The sequence below is a fragment of the Phocoena sinus genome, chromosome 3 (assembly GCF_008692025.1).
Source record: "Phocoena sinus isolate mPhoSin1 chromosome 3, mPhoSin1.pri, whole genome shotgun sequence".
Taxonomy (NCBI): domain Eukaryota; kingdom Metazoa; phylum Chordata; class Mammalia; order Artiodactyla; family Phocoenidae; genus Phocoena; species Phocoena sinus.
This window is the reverse complement of record NC_045765.1, coordinates 60,255,111-60,276,329: the sequence shown is the minus strand read 5'-3', so window position 1 is coordinate 60,276,329 and position 21,219 is coordinate 60,255,111. Positions and strand designations below refer to the sequence as shown.

The 21,219-nt window shown below is 38.8% G+C and overlaps 1 protein-coding gene across 3 annotated transcripts; it reads left to right on the top strand.

The window, feature by feature from the left end:
* The first annotated feature begins 60 nt into the window (after nt 1-60).
* UBE2B (ubiquitin conjugating enzyme E2 B) lies at nt 61-17,869 on the top strand. Of its 3 annotated transcripts, none has more exons than XM_032625524.1 (6): nt 61-191; nt 5,762-5,842; nt 7,574-7,599; nt 11,298-11,387; nt 14,694-14,782; nt 16,068-17,394. In XM_032625524.1, exons 2-6 carry the CDS (start codon nt 5,817-5,819, stop codon nt 16,194-16,196), a joined length of 360 nt encoding a protein of 119 aa, XP_032481415.1. In that variant the 5' UTR covers nt 61-191; nt 5,762-5,816; the 3' UTR covers nt 16,197-17,394. The 3 variants fall into 3 exon arrangements, with proteins under 3 accessions (XP_032481415.1, XP_032481413.1, XP_032481414.1); XM_032625522.1 differs by lacking the exon at nt 61-191 and adding an exon at nt 3,502-3,676 and having other exon boundaries at nt 16,068-17,869; XM_032625523.1 differs by lacking the exons at nt 61-191; nt 11,298-11,387 and adding an exon at nt 3,519-3,676.
* Nucleotides 17,870-21,219: the final 3,350 nt, after the last annotated feature.

Genomic DNA, 21,219 nt, shown 5'->3' with positions numbered 1-21,219 from the left:
TGGCAACGGTGCACCGGGCCTCTCGCTCGGGGCCTAGGGCGCAAGACCGGAACACCGGCCAGGCCCGAACCGGAAGGAAAAAGAGGGAACAAGCAGAAAAGGATTCCTGGCGGGCACTAACTGGAAGCCTCCTTGAGGGTGTAAGTGGCGAATACGAGCTGCTGTCGATCAAACTGGGGCCACTACACAAGGTTGGTTTTGAGCGGCGATGGGGGAGGGTCGCATTTTGACCGCAGCTTGAGTGACTGCAGATCCTCTAGGGAAGGGGAACCGGCGTGGAAGTTTATCCGACCTGCGTCTTATATGTCCCCAGGCCCGTGAACACTTGCCACTTGTGTCGGATCCTAAAAGGATGCCTGGTGTCACCAGGCAGAGATTTCTTGTAAAACGAGACTTCCAAGGAAGTCTTGTGTAATTATAGTTTTCTAAGTTACCTAGTTACGTTAATATTCCATAGATCTGATTTCGACCTCAGTTGTTGACATTCATCCTTAAAACAGGGATAAAACGATTCATCAATCAAGAACATTTCTTGAACACCTCTTATATGCTTAAAACATTTTTTTGAACTCATAGTAATCCTCCTTTTAAAAAACTCCCTTCCTACATGTCAAAACTCTAAAAGTCCCTCTTGAAAAGCAAATAATTCAGAGGGCTCCACCTCCCCCACCCCCGCAAAAGAGGCCTTAATCTAATTGCTTAAGAACTAGACATGAGGTTCTGCTGGAGTGCCAGCCTCCAATGAATAAACTGAATATCACTGGAAGCGCCCAAGGAGTGCTGTCTTTGTTAGGGCTTTCATTTCTTTTTTCTGTAAAAAGAAGTTAAGTGTAAGAGGCCAAATCTCACTGTGCTGCTCGGAAATAAGATAAAGCACTATTACTATCCGGTAAATGCTAATCCAGTTGGTCTCACCCCACCATGCACGTTAAAATCACACCTACAGAGCTTTTTAAAAGGTCCCATCCCCAGAGATCCTGATTTAAATGAGTTAGGGTAAAGGAACTGGTATTTTAAAACCTTCCTAAGTGTTTTCTATGCTGCTAAGGTTTATACTGAGAGACGTGTGGGGGAGGAAGGAGGGGTGGTCATGGTTTTTTGCTTATCACCACCAAAATATTCAGAATTGTCTTTCCTTTTGAAAAGTTATTCAACCATGTTATAAAATACTTTCTATCTATGTATAAGAATATCATAGTAGGGCTTCCCTGGTGGCGCAGTGGTTGAGAATCTGCCTGCTAATGCAGGGGACACGGGTTCGATCCCTGGTCTGGGAAGATCGCACATGCCGCGGAACAACTAGGCCCGTGAGCCACAACTACCGAGCCTGCACGTCTGGAGCCTGTGCTCCGCAACAAGAGAGGCCGCAATAGTGAGAGGCCCGCGCACCCCGATGAAGAGTGGCCCCCGCTTGCCACAACTAGAGAAAGCCCTTGCACAGAAACGAAGACCCAACACAGCCAAAAATAAATAAATTAAGAATAGAATTCTTTAAAAAAAAAAGAATATCATAGTAAATCTTACAGTGGACCCAGACTTACTGTAAAGCACATTTATTAAATATTTGTTGTTGGCTTAATATTGACAAGGGACAAAGCATGAATCAGAGTACCTGCTGTCAGTGAGCTCACAATCTAAAGCTACAGTCTCTACGGTATAAACTTATAGCTTTAAAACTATTCTTTCTACAAATAGGTTATAGCAGGCCTGGTAACCAGGACAGCCTATGATTCTTTCTTATACAGTAAAGCTCTAGGACTTAAATGAAATCTCCTCACTTGATTTTCTCAAAAGCGTTTCTTCATTTTGGAAAATCATAATCTGTAGATTTCCAAAACAATTATAATAAATTGCTAGACAAATGACATAACGGATTTTAAAATAAAAGTTTCTCTTTGGCATTTCACTGTAGGTAACCCTACCAGTGTGTCTTCATCCTTAGTTATAGGGAGTATAAGGGTTGCTGTGGCAGGAAGGCAAAAAAAATTAGAATATTCACCTTATTAGCGAACTACATTTGTGAATGCGTGTCTATCAAGAGTTAGGCCTGGCTAACTTGATTACCAAGGCAGTTATAAAAACAAGAGACAGAATTCAGCGATTGAAGAAAGGGAGGTACCAGAAAAGTAGAGAACGTTAACCCTTTCTGGTTCCATGAAAGTATGGGCAACACTAAATTCCTCATTCTATCTTCCTGTAACACCTTGGGCTGAGGAATTGCCCCAATGGGTTAAAAGAGCTCAGAGTTCAGACCAGCAAAGCCCTGAAGAACAGAAATTGGCGGCAATAGAGGAAAGGAACTCAATGACTAGAAGTAATGTCAGAATCCCAATGGTCAACATCCCTGAGCCCCCTAGAGGCGGGGCGGGGGGGGGGACATTTCAGGTCATTTACTTGCTAGTGTAGAAAACCTGAAATAAGTTACTCAGGCTAGATACATAACCCCCACCCACGTTTGCATGCTCTCTGCCCCAGATCTGAATCACAATATTAGGTTTCTCTGACAACCAACCACCTATTGATAACACTCTCTTGCGATCAACCCATTTCCTGACTAATACGACGGTACCCTATTGTACACAAATCCACGGACTCACACAAAACCTCAAATAAGAGGAGACCCATAAAGGAAAAACAATTCCGTAATTCTATGGGGATTGTAAACAAAGATAATGTATAAACGCGTTCTTTTATCTCTGCCCAGAATTTCCAACCCTGGAAACCCACTGCAATGCACATGCAGGATTTTTGGTGGCCCTAAGGAAGCATTTCAGGGGATTTTACTTAGTATGGGCCTCAGCATTGAGCTGGGGAAAACGGAGGTCCCTTCAGTGTTCCCCACATACCAGATTTGATAAGCCATTGAGCCAACTAGGGGGCATTTTAAGTTCAAATTATTTTTGGCTCTATTTTAAAGATTTAAGAAGCAAAACAAACTTTTGCTTCCGACACCACCTCATCAATTGCCGTTCATTGGACAAACTGGACGGAAAACTAATAAAGGTGTATACCCGCCCTCAGCCCCGTAAATTTAACTACCCGGTTCAAAGACCTGGCAGAAACTCGGACCCAGGCGACGCTCTCACGTGATCCGTTCTAATCGCGTCATAGGGACACGTGGTTCTAGATACTTCGTCCCCTCCCTCTCAGGCGTGGATTGTTGACAACACCGCCGGCAGTCACGTGACCTTACGTCATCCTACCTCCTTTCCCTGATATCTCTGGCCCCGGATGCGTCCCTCTCTCCCCACCCGGTTGAGCCTAAACTAGTAAAAGAGGGGGAAACTGGTTGGTGTTTCGGTTTCGGTATTTCTTAATCACAATCTCCAGCCTGAGCACAGAGAACAATAATTGGTCGATTCGTTCAGGAAGCCAAAATGGGTAGCGTCCTTGCTAAAGGGCTCCCATAACGAGCTCTCCTACGTCCCGTCCCCTTCTCCCCATCCCTCACTCCATGGTACTGGCGGAGGGCGGAGGGATCTGGAGGCGGCGGAGGGAGACGTCATTGCAGGGTTGTTTGTGCAACCTCGGCTGAGGCAGTGACCCACAGTGATTCGACCGCCGCGCCGGGGGGTGGGGGGGGCTGCGCGGGACTCTTTTTTTTCAGACTGACCGTGGGGCAGCTGGGGAGCATGTCGACCCCGGCCCGGAGGAGACTTATGCGGGATTTCAAGCGGTAAGGGCCTTCATCTTCGTCTGGATGACGGCTCCTCCCCAAAGCTACGGGACTGCAGGGCGGGGATCCGGGAGCCTTCCTCTCATGACCCTAAGAGGGCCGCTGTGGGCCCAGCGGGACGGATGGAAGCCCAGTCCTAGCCCCTGTTAGCACTCTTGTCCTTGCCTGTTCATTCGTCCGACGTAAGAAATTTCGATACCTTCTCGCCACCCCTTCCCCCTCAAAAAGTAAAAAGATGGCCATGGGCTGTCCTAGGATTCCCTGCTGCCCACTTGTCCCAGTTGCCCGGTGTCTCGCCCTGGCGTTCAAACCTCATCCCCCGCCCCTGCACCTTGCGGTACCTCCTCTCTGCCTTAAAAGCAGGCCCTTGCAGAAGCCTTTCCCCTCGCTAGATGCACCAGTTAGCTTTGTTCGATGGCCTTGCGGTCTCCTTCGAGGGCCAGGGTTGGGGCGAAACCCTCCCTCCCTCCCCATTCTTTCTGCAGTGAGGGTGGGGTCTGATGCTCTGGGGCCGGGGGTTAACCGATCCTCCGAAACCCGACTCTCTCCCCGCCCTCCTGAAAGGACCTTGAGAACTGGCTTAGAGGGCTGGGACTCGGGCTGGCAACCCCAGCTGCCAGTGCTTTCTGGAACTCAGCTCTGTGGCCTGGTGTATAAAAGCCCTATCTATAGCCTCCAAAGCCTGGGGAAATGCCGCCTTGGAGACTGGCGCTAACCTGATACTCCCTGGGCCTCCTTTTGTAAAGTAGGGTTTTGTTAGGAGGTGTTGGGGTTAGTGAGGAGGAAGTGACTTTTTTACAGTTGTTTCCCGTTGATTGAATGCTTGGAGGTACGGGGAGAAAAATGACCGAGAAAACTTAGCGCTACGCACCTCTGCGCATTTTTAAGTGTTTTTCTAGGGAGACCCGCCCTGCTTGAGGCAAAATACCTAGTGTAAAAACTTAGAACGGCGGCCCAGGAAGTAATCTCTCAACTTCATTATAAACTCTTAAATGAGGCACTTGGAAACCATTGTTTGGGGCTTGGCCAGTTATCATTGAGTGTATTCGTAACTTAGCCTTTATCTTTGGTGGGCGGGCTTCAAGCAGCATATCCTCTAACGCTTCTGTTCGTTGTGGCCTATTCTGCTTGAGGTTGACTAAAAAGCCATTCTGGGGGGTGACTAATATCAAGTATCATACCACATGGCAGTCTGTATATATATATATATATATATATATATATATATATAAAATGTAGCATTTATTTTTTTACTGAGATGACAGTCTTTAAAAGGAGATGCTCATTTTGGTGCAGAACTCACTTTCTACAGCTTGAAACCAGTAGATTTCAGATTAGCTCCCGTGAGTGAAATTCAAATATTAAAACTTCCCAGTTCGTGGCCATTGTTACCCTGGTTTCTTACTGCAATTCTCTGCTTAATTCTGAGTTGTATACTTGGCATCTTTGGTAGTTTGCAAGGGTCTTCGGTTGCAAGAATTTGATTATGACAAATGTTGGAAGGTAGCTTTGTATTGAGTTGCATGATCTGAGAGATTAGATTTAGTGTTGGTGCAGAGCTTTTAAAATAGGGACTGAGGGGAAAACCTAACCAAAGCTTTGATTACTTTAAAACCTATTGCCAATTGAAGCAAATGGGATAAAGTAACTCTACTGCCTAAAACTAGTTTCCTAATTAAATTGGATATACGTGTGTTTTCAGTCATTTAGTGTTTACACTGAGGTGGGGGTTTTTTTGTTTTGGTTTTGGGGGGAAGAATAGTTGGTGGCCTGTTGCACAAGTAGCTGTGGTTAGGACTCACGAAGTCTTTGCATGTTCACAACAGTAAAATCATTTTTTCATTTGAGGTTTTTACTTTGTTGTTACTGTTGAAGGCAGTTCTTGAACAGATAACTTTGGTGATATTTGAAGAGGGATGCCTCCAAGGCGCTTTTAAGTCATGGTTTATTCCAGCCCAGCACAAGAACAAGGAAATTGATTTACTTTGTTTCTCAAAGTAGATGGTGTACAGTCCATAGGTGTTCCGTTTGGCGTTCTTAGTGGCCTTAATATTCAACTCTAAAATTTCTACTCTGCATTTCTAGATTGCAAGAGGACCCACCTGTGGGTGTCAGTGGTGCACCATCTGAAAACAACATCATGCAGTGGAATGCAGTTATATTTGGGTGAGTTGAAAGAAATGACAAATGGTAGGTGTGGTGATTCTTTTAAGAAAAGTGAATGTATAACAAGTAGGAAAGGAAGCTGAGGGATCAGCGATCTTACAAAAACTGCAAGGTAAAAAAGAATTCTGAGAAGAGTTTCGGCAGTTACATAAAATTTATGATTTTATGATCACTTTGGGCTTTACTTGATCAAAATGTCATTTGAGACTAAAGGAGAAAGATAAATTATTTTGTGGAAAATGTGCCAAGCACATTCTTATGCTTGCATTCTACTAGAACTGTAAAAAGGCTAGGAACCAAAAATACTAGAACTTCCACCATGGTAAGGATTTAAATGAAAAATGTTTCACACCTCAGTGTGAAATAACTGAATGGAGCCTTTTGAGATGCATTTTTACCTTTTACAGATAGTATATATTTTATATATGCTTTTTAATTTAAATTTTCCATATGTTTTTCTTTAGTTTTCTAGAACTGGATTTTATTTTCTTTCACTCTTTTTAAACTAGGGTTTTGCACTAAAACTTTAAAGGAATACTTTTTGTAAACAGAATTCTGAATTGCTCTTAAATCAGTTATGAGAGTCTACGTTAAAGACTAGTGGAAAAATGAGGGTAGTTTACACTTCTAATTCAGGCTGTTAGCATGTTTCTTTGAGATCCTGAATGTGCCTTGCAAGTGGTAATTAAACTTCATGTTGCTGCTTAGGAAAGATGAAATTGGAATGTGGTAGCAAGAAAAAGATTTGGGCAAAAGAAACTGGCTTTCTTGGTGACATCAGATAAATCCAGTCGATTTGAACAAGAGCTATAGCTCTTTTGAAAAGCAGGACACTTTGGTGTCATAATTATTTTATTTTATTTTTTTTTTTGTGGTACGCGGGCCTCTCACCGCTGTGGCCTCTCCTGCTGCGGAGCACAGGCTCCAGAAGCACAGGCCCAGCGGCCATGGCTCACGGGCCCAGCTCCACGGCACGTGGGATCCTCCCGGACCAGGCCACAAACCAGCATCCTCCGCATCGGCAGGCGGACTCCCAACCACTGCGCCACCAGGGAAGCCCTTCTTTTTTTTAATATAAATTTATTTATTTATTTTTGGTTGCATTGCTGCGCATGGGCTTTCTCTAGTTGCAGCGAGTGGGGGCTACTCGTTGCAGTGCCCAGGCTTCTCATTGCAGAGGCTTCTCTTGTTGCAGAGCACATGCTCTAGGTGCGCAGGCTTCAGTAGTTGTGGCAGGCAGGCTTAGTTGCTCCGCGGCATGTTGGGATCTTCCTGGACCAGGGCTTGAACATTTGTTCCCTGCATTGGCAGGCGGATTCTTAACCACTGCGTCACCAGGGAAGTCCATGGTGTCATAATTGTCTTAAACTAAAGGGTATTGATTTCCATCTTACATTGAAAGTAAGACTTTTCCTCTTAAGAATACAGATATTTACAAAAGCGTTGGTATTTATGAACTGAATTCTTTTTGTGCTAAAATTATGACAAGTTTTTTTGTTTTGTTTTTTGAAAAGCCACCCTAAAAGGAAAACTTTGAAAATTAAAGTTACCCTTTATGTCTACATCAATAAAAATCCAGGGCTATGGTGATACTAAATTAATAATAACTTAAATACTCCACAAATTACCAGAATGAACCCCTCTTTCTCTGAGTTTATTCTTTCCACTTGTGAAAATCAGGAAAAAGCAGAATGAAAAACTTCTTTTAATCAGAAATCTTCTTGTTTTCAGACCAGAAGGGACACCCTTTGAAGATGGTAAGTCATTCTCAATGTTTTCTATTAAGAGGCTTCTTTTAAGTAGGGAATTGTTACACCAACCTATCTAGTTAACTAGTTTCTATTGTTAATAGGTTAAATTGTAACTAAATAATGCTACTGAGAATTTATATTTTACAAAGGACTGTCTTCTCAAATCAGCTTGATCACCTTCATTACTAGTTCCCTGTTACTTTGTTATTGGCTGTAGAACTCGAAGCCTAGATTAGATGGTGGGGTCTATGTTGAGAATAGTTTAAATGGCTTTGTATCATGCTAAAAGTGTCCCTGAGGTAAACATCAGAAGGGTAATCATGCTTTTTTAACTTTATATTGATCAGGTGCTGAGCTGAAATTGTTCTTAATCATACACAGCGGCCAGTAGCTTCACGTAACAGCTAGCATTTGACACCCGTAAATAGTTACCATTCTGCAGGACCTTTTGCGTCTTAAATTCAGTATTTTCACCAAGAGCGAGGAAAATGGAAAACTCCTTCTAACATGTTTTTATAGTTGAACTTCTCAAATTGATTTTAACCAGATACTTAGTTTCCCTAATTATAGCATGGATTTTAAAAAATTGTTAAACAGGTTTGTCTTAGTTATCACAGTGGCTTCAGAATTAACCCATCAAGGATATTTGTACAAATAATGATTGCAGAAGTATTTTTAAGGAGATAACCTGAATGTTCAATAGGAGAAGTGGTTAAGCAAATTATGATATATCTAGACTCTAGAATATTATGTACCTATTAAAGAATAAGGTAGATCTGGACATATATCTGAGGAGACAAAAAAGTTGCAGAATGTATGTTGTAATACCACATTTTTACTAAATACATGCATGCAAGTGTGTGTGGTTAAAGGGGGTTATATACCATACTGTTACCAGTGGTTACCTCTAAATGGGGGTTAAGGAGTTGAAGGGAGGTACTCAAGGAGTTCAGCTTTTTACTTTATACCAGAGGATTCTTAAGGGTGATCCATAAACCCCTTAAGTTCCCTGTGACCCTTTCAGGGGTTCCATGGGATCAAAACTGTCTTCATACCAGTAGTGAAACATTTGCCTTTTTCATTGTATTAACATTAGCTCTGATGGTACAAAAGCGATAGTGGTTAAAACTGGTAGTTTAAAATCAGTTAAAACGGATAGTGGTTAAAACAAGACAGTGGCACCAAACTGCTGGGAGTCATTGTATTTTTTGCATTTTAAAAGATGCCAGTTTCAGTTTAAAATGTCTTCATGAAAAAGTCGGAATTTATTAATATTACTAAATTCTGACTGTTGAGTATGCATCTTTTTAACATTCTGCGTGATGAAGTTGGAAGTATGCATGAAACACTTCTCTTGCATACCAAACTATGATAGTCGTCTAGACGGAAAACATTTCTGCAGTCGTTTGAGCTGCAACTTCAATTACTGCTCTTCTCGTGGAACATTTTTTACTTGAAGGAATGACTGACAGACAAACTCCAGTTATTTAGACTCGAGTATGTATTTGGTTGACATATTCTTGAAAGTTACCAAAATAAACTGTTAGGTCAAGCAAAGTGACTGACAGTATTTGTAGCTGCTGATAAAATGACGGCTTCCCAATACTTTTAAGACTTCTCTCATGAGATCAGTAGGGGGTATTACCTGTTGTGATTTTTTTTTTGGAGTGTATATGTAATGAAATATGGCTACATTTAGAAGATTTGGATAACTCAGTGAACCAATATTTTCCAAATGGCCAGTGTATTAGAAAATTATGGATGGATAAAAGATATATGCAGTATGCAACAGTTGTTAATGTAACTGATGCAGAAAGTTTATGTGGTTTCAGATTCTACATTGCAGCTAACCTTTAAAAACGTACCATTTCTTTGGTGTAATATCAAAGAATATCTACAATTATCTGAAAAGGCTATGAAAATAGTCTTTTCCTTTTTCATTTACATATTTGTGTGAGGCCTGATTTTCTTCATGTACCTCAACCAAAACAGCATGTTGCAACAGATTGAACGCAAAAGCAGCTAAGAGAATGCAGCTGTCTTCTATTAAGCTAATCATTTAAGAGATTTGCCAATATGTAAAACAATGTTACACTTCTCACTAACTTGGTTGGGGGAAATATAGTTATTTTCATTAAATGTTACTTAGGTTAATGTGTATACAGTTGTTAATAAATATGTTAAGTTTTCCTTGAGTTATAGTTTCTAATATAGTAAATATAGATAGAGCCTGTGATGTGCTGGAGGCAGCTTATACTGATTATGAGAATAGATTGTTTAAAAATTTGGGGGAATTTTTGCAAGTTGGTTATTAAAGAGCCCATATTTTAAAATTATTTTCAATTTTTGGTGGAAATACCATAAAATGGTATGCTGTTGCATGTATCTCTTCCCAACTTCACATTCAGTGACTTCACTTTGGAAACTTGGTGTGGTTGGGAGTAAGAGTATAAAGGGGTCCTGAGACCCCATAATGTGAATTTTAAAAGGTTAAAAAACGCTGTTTCATATTTGTGCTTGTCTGAAGTGTTTATGTTGTACATTTTTATAATTAAAATTAAAACTGTAAAACTATAGAATTAGGTATAAGGCTATCTTTGCTAATGAACTGTACATTTCATAGAATCTCTATTAATATATCAAAATGTGAATTAAATATCATCTTTGGCCTCCCTAATCCCAAATTTCCAAACAAAAAATGTAAAGAGGTAGAGGTTACATACTGAATATATGACTAATGAAAATAAAATATTAAATATTTTACTGAACACATGCCTCTGATACTAGAGTCATGAGTTTGGAATTTAGGGTGAGAAAGGGTTTTTGTTTTGTTTTTTTTAAACTGCATTGATGAAATAAGGAAAGAAGCTTGTGGAGACATCTGGAATGGTTTTAAACTTTTATTGACTTCATTAGGAATAAGCCTCAACTTACTATGCCCAAGGTGTTGTGGTTGGAGCACGTATCCAACCTTCAGGTAGATTTCCTCAAAATAAAAGGACTCTGGATAGTGAATAAATGCAAAAGGAGGCTAGAAAGACAAACACGAAACTATTAACAGTGGTTGTTTCTGCTAAATAGATTTGGAATTTGAGTTAAGAGCTCTTCTTTGTACACTCTGAACAGATAGACTTTATTATAAATGCATATTTTTTTTAAAATGCCTGTCTCTTTTGACCATAAGATAATGATTTAGACTGACCAAAATGTACTGTATTGGTCTATAACCAACAGTAGGCAGTTACACTAATGCTTAACTGATTCTTGGCATACTTAAGTGATAGGGACAGAGCAGACTTTTCACATTAGTGGCCATGCCTCCAATCTGAGTGCTTTGTCATGTGGTGGTGAGCCCATCTCAAAATCATTTGGCACCCCCTTCTAAGTTACAATAAGTTATTTGTAGTTCCTCAAATGTGCATTTAAAATTTTGGTAGCTAGGGCAAAATTGCTTTCCAACAATATGACAGTTAATGTTCCCACCAGTAGCACATGTAAGTGCTGTACCCCCCAAGTGCTTGCCAATGCTGTATGTTATCAGTACATAAATAGTATATTTAGTATGTTTTATGCGCTAAACCAAAATTGACATTAATTTTTGTATGGTCGTGCAAAAGCCAGCATGGGCTTGGGAGTTCATTGATGAAGAGAGAGAAAAGTTATGCTTGTCTTTACTGTAATTATTTTGGTTTGTTTCTATCTAGGTACTTTTAAACTAGTAATAGAATTTTCTGAAGAATATCCAAATAAACCGCCAACTGTTAGGTTTTTATCCAAAATGTTTCATCCAAATGGTAAGTAGCAATTTATTAGCCTTTGCAAATGATAGGAGGAAAAAAGAGTTGTTTCATCCTTTTAGGTCTTGCCCATACTTCTCGTTATTAGGGCCCACTTCTAGATGTTGCTTCTATGTCAATATTAACCATACTTTTGTAGTCTGGAATCTTATCAAGGTTCCAGATTTGAGATAAAGTTTTGTTTTAATAACTTCTGATTTTAAAGTAATATCTATTTATTTATCAAAATGTGAAAGATACTAAAGATTTATAGCTTAAAATTTAGCTTGCTTAATTTGTACAAAATTAAGATCATGTTGTATGTAAGGTTAAGTAATTATATATAACATGAACATTTTCACTTATTAAACATTCTTTTGTATCTTTTTTTTTCTCCTCCTTTGGCCGCGCCACGCGGCTTTGGGGTCTTAGTTCCCCGATGAGGGATCGAACCCGGACCCCCGGCAGGGAGAGCACAGAGTCCTAACCACTGGACCACCAGGGAATTCCCTATATCATTCTTAATGGCTGCAAAATGTTCTGTTATATGAGTTTTTCATTATTTATTTAATCATTGTCCAGTTGGTGATTTTTAATTGTTTACAGTTTTAAACAGCACATTTTTCTTGAAAATAAATCTTCTCAAATACCCATGAATAAGTTTTTAGAAGTAGGATTACTAGGTCAAAGGTTTGTATGTTTTTAAGGGTTTTTTTTAAATACAGTTTTCCTCCCTTGTTACTATTTTTACTTTTAGCAGTTTATTACTATTTTCCATAAATGATTGCTAAGTGACTTTTGTAATTAAATTTGCTCTTCCTGACTTATTGCTCTTTATTTCTAATAAATTTGTATTCCTGGATTATAAATTACTGTATGAAAGACTTATTTTCCAGAATATTTAAGTTCTCTTTCCCTTTTATATCCTTTGCACATTTAAATGTGGTTTTCCATCAGTTAACGTACTTTCAGGAGGAATATTTTCAGAGGTCCTCTTGATTGTGCATCTAGTCTAGAACTACAGACTACGTGAGAAAACTGCAGGCAGATAGGGATCTCCCTACTCATAGGAGAGAGGTGTGTTTGTGTGTCTGGAATCAAGGTGACCTCCCAATAATAGATTAGATCATAGATTCAGCCTTTGTGCTTTATTGCTGTGAAGTTGCTTTTTCTTTCAAGGTCTTCCCCCACCCAGAGGCAAGGCAGCTTTAATTTTATTTTCTGTTTCTGTTCTGAGGAAATTTTCAAGTCACTTATTATCATTTATTCTACTGTAGCTTTACTAGCTTAGACTTGTTAGTGAATCGACCCAAACTGTAGTAAGGGAGCTCTGTAAATCAAGGTAAAAAAGACCGTGGAATGTGCAAGGAGTATATGTGTATAGGTTTAAGATTTTCAGCCTTAACAAATTTATAAGGAAACAGCGTATTTGATTTTTATCCCTTCATATTAATAACATGGTTTCCCTTTTTTCCACTATCAGTACCTTATTTAGTTAACTTCCTAGTTTGCTTTTTTGAAACATCTTTATTAAAAGATTCACATACTGTGCTACTCACCCATTTAAGTTGTACAATTCAGTGGTTTTTAGTATCTTCACTGAGTTGTGCAACCATCACCATTATCAATTTTAGAACATTTTTATCACCCTCCCCCCAAAATCCCATGCCTATTAGCAGTCACTCCCCATCCCCATCCCCCCCGCCTCCCAGCCATAGGCAACCACTGATGTATTTTCACTCTACAGGTTTGCTTATTCTGGACATTTCATATAAATGGAATCATTTAATATATGTGGTCCTTTGTGATTGATTTCTTTCAGCTGACACAGTTTTCAGATTCATCTATGTTGTAACACATACCTGTACTTCACTTCCTTTTATTGCTGAATGATAATCCATTGTATAGATAGACTACATTTTGTTCATTCATCAGTTGATGGATGTTCAGTTTCTAGTTTACTTTTGGATTACTTCTCAAAAATAGTTACTAGTTCAAAACTTTAAAATCATTTTAGTTGTATGGGTTTTACAGAGGTGATGATTTTTGCTTTGGACTTGCTAAGTTTGATGTTCCTATGGGATACACAGTAAGCGGTTGAGTATGCTGCTTTAAAGCTGAGAGTTAAATCTGGTCTAATGCTAACAATTGGAAGTACCTAGCACATAGATAGTAATAATTGAGGCCATGAATAAAATTGCCCAGAGGGTGTGTAAAGGGTAAGAAGGAAGAGGACCGAGGATAGAGCCCTGAGGAACGACAGTACTTAAGTGTAATTTGCCTCCTCTCCCCAAAAAGGCCTCACTTATTCCTGTTGGATGCAGAGTGGTCTGGCTTGTTCTGCATTCCACAGTTTGGCAGTATCTATAACATTTAAATGCATTTATCATTTGTCAACACAGCGATTCTGCTTCTGGAAATTTATTGTAGAGATAAATAATCTGGCAAGTTCTGGATAAAAATTTATGTTTATTGTATTCTCACATAATCAGTTCAGGAGGGGGGAAAAGCCTCTCAAATGTTAGACTTTTAAAACGGTAATCACTTGATTTTTATTTTTATTATGAAAGGAATGCATACTTATTGGAAAAACAAATCATAAAGTACAAGGAAAGGTAAAGAAGATAATACCCTTCATAATCCTACTATTTACAGATATTTACATTTTGGCATTTAGTCTTACAAATGTTTTTGTGACTGCATATACTTCAGATGAAAATATTTATAAATAATTCTTTATAAAAAATGGAATTATCCTAAATAAGTAATTGGAAACTTATTAATGTAACATATTGGGGGTGTCATTCTACATTAATTAATATATGGTAGATGTATATCATTTCTGGCGGCAGTATTGGTATGTACCGTTAATAATGTACCATTATTTAGCCAGTCCCCTCACTGTGGACCAAAGGTAGTTTCCAGTTTGTCACTTCTATGAAGAGTATTATAGTGAACATCCTGTAAATAAAACTTTGCATGTCCATGATTATTACTTTTAGAGTAGAATTGCTATGTCAAAAATTCAGCTTTTTTATCCCCTCAAGAATTTTATTTAGGAATATTTGGAAATGTAGAATTTAAACAGATTTGCTATATGGTATGTGATGAAAAAATTTAACTCTCACTCAGCCTCCTGATCAAAAGGCACGTAAAGAGTCCTTAGTTTGAGACTGATTTTCCTGTGAGACAAAAAGTTTTAGTTATTGACTAATGTTCAAGATTTCTGACTGAGCCAAGCATTCAGTTTGTGGTAAAAATTTCTCTTTAATTGTTAGAAATGACAAAGTTAATATGTAACCAATTTTAGTGTTGTCTTTGCAGTGTATGCTGATGGTAGCATATGTTTAGATATCCTTCAGAATAGATGGAGTCCAACATACGATGTATCTTCTATCTTAACATCAATTCAGGTAAGCATGTGTTAGGGTGCATCTTAACTTTTCAAGATTCTATGGGATATAATTGGCTCTTTTAGGATCAATTTAAAGCCCAAATGAGCAAACTAACCTTCCCAACACTAAGGTAACCAGTGGCAGAGCTTGGACAAAACCCTCATGATTTTTTTTTTTTTTTTTCCTCATGATTTTTATACAACCAATCTGCTTTTTCATTCGTGACCACATTGGATCAAATACACAAACATTCTGATCAAATTTAAGTATAAAGTGTTCTCACAGGTCAGGTGTTTGTTTTGTTTCGTTTGGGTTTTTTGGGTTTTTTTTTTTTTTGCCACACCACAAGGCTTGTGGAATCTTAGTTCCCTGACCAGGGATTGAACCCATGCCCCCTGCAGTGAAGGTGCAGCGTCCTAACCACTGGACCACCAGGGAATTCCCTCACGGGTCAAGTATTATTCGTGCCCAAAAAGAAGAGTCTTCTTGGGGAGAGATAAAGATGATTGTTTAGAAAAAAACATAGGGACCTCAAGAAACTGCAGAAGTGCAGAGAAGCATTGAGTATGTTGCCCCATCCAAGAAATTCTATTTTAAACGAAAGTAAATAACTATTTGCCAAAGTACTCTGGCAGAATATTTCAGAGTTGACCTTGAATGACAGTTTGAGGGAGGGGTGGGGGGTGAGTGATGTTTTAGTTATATGGATTTGAGAGGAGCAGAAGTAACGTTTTTGGTTTATGACCTTTTTAAAGTTTTTTCTGTCACACTTCTGCTTTAATTCAGGTCATCTTATAAAGTGTTTTCGGCTTTCCTGTTTCATTCCCTTGCTGCTAGGTGCATATGTTTTGTTGATTAAAGGAAACAAGGTACACCACCCAACTTACTGTCAGAAATTTGCAAACTTACCTCAGTAATAGAGTTTAACTTTGGAAAATGTTAGTTGCTAAGCTATTTTATAGATATTGTGTATTAACCAAATCAAGTTGTTTATTTCCTGGTTAATGCCTCAGTATGCTGAAGAATACTGTTCTTTTCCAATTTCTTTGAGATTAGAGCGCTTAAGGCAATTAAGAACTATCCGTTTTGAAAGCTTAAGTTTTCTAGCAGCAGGAAACTTCTTACTGTATTTATCAAACCATTTCTGAAAGTACTTAGATCTAAAAATATGTAAGACGTACTAATTTCTGTCTTTCTTCATAGAATAATTTCTGCTTTATACAACTTCTGTGCTCCATATCGGACCCATGTTAATATAAAGAATAACTCCACAAATATGTTTTATCTCTGTCTTTCCTTCTAGTCTCTGCTGGATGAACCAAATCCAAATAGTCCAGCCAATAGCCAGGCAGCACAGCTTTATCAGGAAAACAAACGAGAGTATGAGAAAAGAGTTTCGGCCATTGTTGAACAAAGCTGGAATGATTCATAATAGACAACTGGTCTGTTAATCTTTTTCATCATTTTTGTGTATAATTTACCTCTCAGTAGAAAGGCTAACAAATTTTAAGTGCCACAGGTTTTAAGGATTCTGCAGAAAAAAAACCCTTCGGTTTAGAACCTACAAAAGCTTGTGTATCTTGATTAATGTACTTTTTATTGCATGGTGTGAACTAAGTTATTGCTTACATAAATTTGTAATATATCCTGTTTGTATTTTTTTCCAAGTGTATAATGTTGGTGTGGAGTTTTCATGACAGAATATACACATTTTGTAAATCTGTACTTTTTTCAAATATTGAATGCCTTATTTTTGAATTCTTTAGATTTTTAAATTGGAGAAAAGCACTTAAAGTTTTTTATATATGAATATTACATGTAAAGCTGTTAAAATACATAACTTCAGTGCAAGAGACTTTGTCACTTATTTCCTTATCTGAGTAGGAGGGGTTAATAAGTCTCTAGCTCTCCATCAATTGATAGTTTCATTTCTAATTTCAAAAGAACAGATTTATATTTTATCAAGAAATTCTTCAAATTTGATTCTAAACACCAATTATAATCTCAAACTTTATTTTGAATGTACCTATATTAGTTTCAGTTGAGCAATTATAGACATAACTGGTTTGATTCTGTCCAACTCTGTATTTAGGCCACTTGTTACTGTTTCTTCATGCACTACTTACTGTTAAACTCTACCTTTTGGGATTTCACAATTTGTACCTCCACCACGAGGAATTGGCACCTCTACCATGAGCAGAGAGCTGATGCAACTTATTTTGCTGCTTGATAGCACTTTAAAAGATTTTTGATAATGAAAAAAAGTAAACTGTCAACATTTACCAAAAACTCATGCCCCACTATTAACAATAAATAAGAACTTGTTGCATTGGTTTGAACAAGGCAGATATTTGGAAGGAATCTTGGTGTAATTTAAATATTTGAAAACTGCCTTTTAATGCAATTGCCTATCTTTTTATTCTGGAAAAATGTTTTAACACCAGGGCCTGCTGAGTTGCTTTCTCTTGTGGAGATTTTTTTTTTTTAATCTCCTAAGTTGTAAAAAATTTGTACTGCATTTTCATTTACTGGATAAACAAAACACAATAGTGAAGAAAGCTAATAACAAAGCTATCCTATGCCTTCAGATAGTATAGAAAATGGAAAATATACAAGTAAATTCTGTTGAACCACCTGTGTAATCTTTCTAGTAGTTAAAAGAGCTATTTCATTAACCCCAAGAGTTTCTTACACATTCATACTAGCTTAGTAAGCTAACAGCTTACTATTGAAAGACTGATTCCTCTACTGGAAGACTGTAGGATGGCAATATCTATAGGTTCTATTTATTAAGCAAATTTTAGAAAGGATAAGTGCTGATGTTTCCCTTTAAAAGTTAATACTTGGGAAATTTGGGGGTAAGTATGATCTTAGGGAACTTTTGATACAATTGAGAGTTAACTCACTGGAATTATGCTCCCACACCCCCCAAAAAAGATGCTTTATTTAAAGGTACTTTTTGGTCATATCAAATGTGTGATACTTCTATATTCAGCCCTAAAACAGTTTCTTTAGACATGTACTCCAGTGACTGTCTCTTAGATTAAATATACAGTAGCTATGAAAGTCTCCCCTCTTATTTCATTAAATGTTATTTGGATACTACTTCAAAATCTATTTTTATCTTTAACCTGTTTTCCCTATTTAAAACTGAAATATTTCAAGTATTGATAGATAATTATAAGGAAGTTACATCTTACTTCGCAGGGAGTTAATGAGCTCTAATTCCTAAATTCAACACATGCATAAAACTCATATCTAGCCCCCATTCCTATTGGAGAAAATTCTTAGGAATGTTCCATCTCTCAATTACTCTTCACAATTTTTTTCTTCAACCTTGGAACAGATTCCTATTTCTTTGGTTGAATACCAGGTGCACTTCAATTTACAAAGTCATGTCATGCAAAGAATGTTTACTCTAAAATTTACTACATAAATTTTATAAATGTATGGTACGGCAAGAGGCCAGAACTAATTTATTTTGGTACAAATTTGGATTTATGTTAAAGATTAAGTGCATTTGTGATGTGCAATTCCTCTGTAACAGTACTTCTAACATAACTCTGTGCAAGGCACTATTCTAAGCACTTTAACATGATCACATTTCAAACTCAGAGTAATCTTATGAGGTGGGTACCACCATATTACAGATGAGGAAACTAGGTACAGATCAAGTAACTTTCTCAAGGTCAACCAGCCAGTATCTGATAGAGCTGGGATTTGAACCCAAGCATTCTGGTCTTTTAGCCAATAACTATACTATCCCTTAAGAGATGTTAAGGGATTGAGTTTAGTTTTAAAATTCTACTGAACTTAAATATTCATCCCACTTTGTGAAAATATCATGTTGATGAGTTTATATAGACTTGTAATCTATCCAGTGAAGAGGTTTTCACCATTTTCCACTTTTTTTTTGTAATGTAAACAAGTGAAGTCTGGATATAGGAACACTCTGATCTCTGATAGAAAGCACTCTTGACTATACACCAATTTTTTTCCCCCTTCCTAGACGTATCCTTGAGTCTGTACAGACACACACACACACCGCAAAATTTAAAAGTTCCATGAATATGAGTGACTTCTGAAACTGATCTAAAAATTCTTCCTCATGTAGTGGAAGGTAATGGAGAGGAAAGCTATTGAAGGTGGCTTATTTAGTAAGTCTGTTGTGTGCCCAGTAAACGAGGGTACCTGTCTTAATTTATTCATTTAGTACTCTTGATTGATTGATTGGATTGATTGCGGTACACGGGCCTCTCACTGTTGTGGCCTCTCCCCGTTGCGGAGCGCAGGCTCAGCGGCCATGGCTCATGGGCCCCAGCCACTCCGTGGCATGTGGGATCTTCCCGGACCAGGGCACGAACCCGTGTCCTCTGCATCGATCGGCAGCAGACTCTCAACCACTGCACCACCAGGGAAGCCCCATTTAGTGCTCTTTAAAAGACAGAAGCCTGGGGCTCAAAAACAATTTAGAGTTATGTCTAAGGTAACCAATTCTCCCAGGTTTTAAGAGAGATCAAGTTTTTAGGTCTTGGTGTTATTACAATTCCTTTCTAGTGCATTCAGCAATGCAGAGTCCCCAAGGAATCTGGTATGTGGGGATTATGTATGTAAACAGAAAAGTCATAGGTGGAAAGCTATTAAAGGTAAATGAAATTGTCCATAGGACAGGGGCCTTGTGCAAAGATGGTACTTCAGTTCCCATCTAGTTGGGGAAAAACTGAACTGTTGTCTGATATGGGGAAATTCTAGTTATCTTGTTCTAACATATGATATAGAGCACAAAGATATATTAGAAACACACACACAGATGTGTGTGCTGTTTTTTCAGTAATTTCTCCCCACCATCACTACAGGTTTTTAAACAACTTTGGTCAATAATAACCTGAGGTTTTTTAAGTTTTCTGTTCATTGCATGGACTAGGGCTTTCTTTTAGATGGGCCCAAAAGATGAACAAGGTGCACCCTATACAAAACTCTCTTAGTTCAGCAACATTAGTTCCTTGCTGGTTGAAATCAAGAGCCCTGGAAGGAAAAGCTCCAAGTTTCCCCTTTGGCATATGGAGGACTCAGACTTGGGCTAGAAGCCTGCATGGACTGTCAGGAACTCTGCCGTTGACTTAGTGCTAAAGCTTGGCCACAAGATGCTTTGTTTACCATTGACTTCTGGAATCATATATTTGGAAAGACTAAATATAGAGTGTACTTTGCTGAGTAAAAGCAAGTAACCTTTTAGCTGGTTAGGTCTTTTTGTGGTGATGGTCTTCGTTTGGTTACAAGTGTGATGCTTCTGTAGTCCTTTGGGGGGATATTAGAGCTGACCTCAGGCGCCACCAACCTGAATCATTTAGTTGTCATTCTTCCTGGAATGCAGGAGGGCTTTTGTGGTGTCTTGAGGGCTGCCAAAGTGCAAATGTAAGCACACTTAAGGCAGACCTCTTAATGCTGCTTCCTGTCTGAAGCCCTCTTCCCTTCCCCCTTTACAAACAAGGCCTTGTGCCAAGAATACTGTAGCCCACCAGCTAAATTGGACTAGCAGCACTCTTGAACAGAAGAATGTCACATGCCGAGAGGTTTGCAGCTCTTTGGCTGGCATCTGCATAAAGTCATTCTACAAAACTTGAGTTGGGAGCTTTTATGTTTTATGTTTTTGTGTTGGTGCTAGTAGAAAGACAACAGGAACAGGAAGCTTCTTGTTCTTATAACTGTCCTGAGCAGAGAATAGAAAAGAATCCAGAGGCTAGCTCATGGCTTCAGCTTCAGCTAAAGGCCTAGAATATCGCCTCCAAAGAAAATCTAGATTAGTGACCTTGCTGTATTGTAGTGGGCCTCAGCCATAGGACTGTACCTGCATGAACACATAAGACTGTGGTTTCAGGTGGAGACTCCCTGGAACATCCGCTGGAAAGCTGCCTTTAGAATGAAGACTGTCAATCCCAGAGGTGGGTACAAGAGATCTCTCGCAAGCCAGAAAGATCAGCGAGGGCAGTACTGAGGCCTGGTGGTAAGTTGATGATACCATCTGTTAGGGAGAAAGTTTCCTTCCTAGCTTTCGTTAGCCCTTACACATTGGTTCTTTGGCAGGGGCTGGGTATTGTGCACAGAGCAGCTTGAGAACAGACTGCAGTCACCATGGCACCCTCTCAAGACCTAAGTTTGAGGGATCAGGCTGTAAGAGCAACAATATAAGTACCAAAGATTGGAGCCAAACACTGGGAACTGCTTTCCAGATAACCTCTGGCAGTATATGCACAGGCCTAGGGAGGAGGCCAACAGGACAGCAGTGGACCTCCAAGGGTCCAAGCTCTGAATCCTCTGGGGACACTTTTTAATTAGCGGCTTTGTTTTTTGTTATAAAAGTAGAACCCAGTCATAATAAATTTGGTAAGCACAAAGGTAGAAGGAAGCATGAGTCATTCTCACCACCTGAGAAGTTGAGAACAGCTGGTTTAAGG

Bases quoted from the DNA above. Each gene is read 5' to 3' on its own strand.
- UBE2B (XM_032625522.1), top strand. From the start codon at position 3,633: ATGTCGACCCCGGCCCGGAGGAGACTTATGCGGGATTTCAAGCG. The intron at 3,677-5,761 runs GTAAGGGCCTTC...CTGCATTTCTAG, and splicing joins CTTATGCGGGATTTCAAGCG to ATTGCAAGAGGACCCACCTG. The intron at 7,600-11,297 runs GTAAGTCATTCT...GTTTCTATCTAG, and splicing joins AGGGACACCCTTTGAAGATG to GTACTTTTAAACTAGTAATA.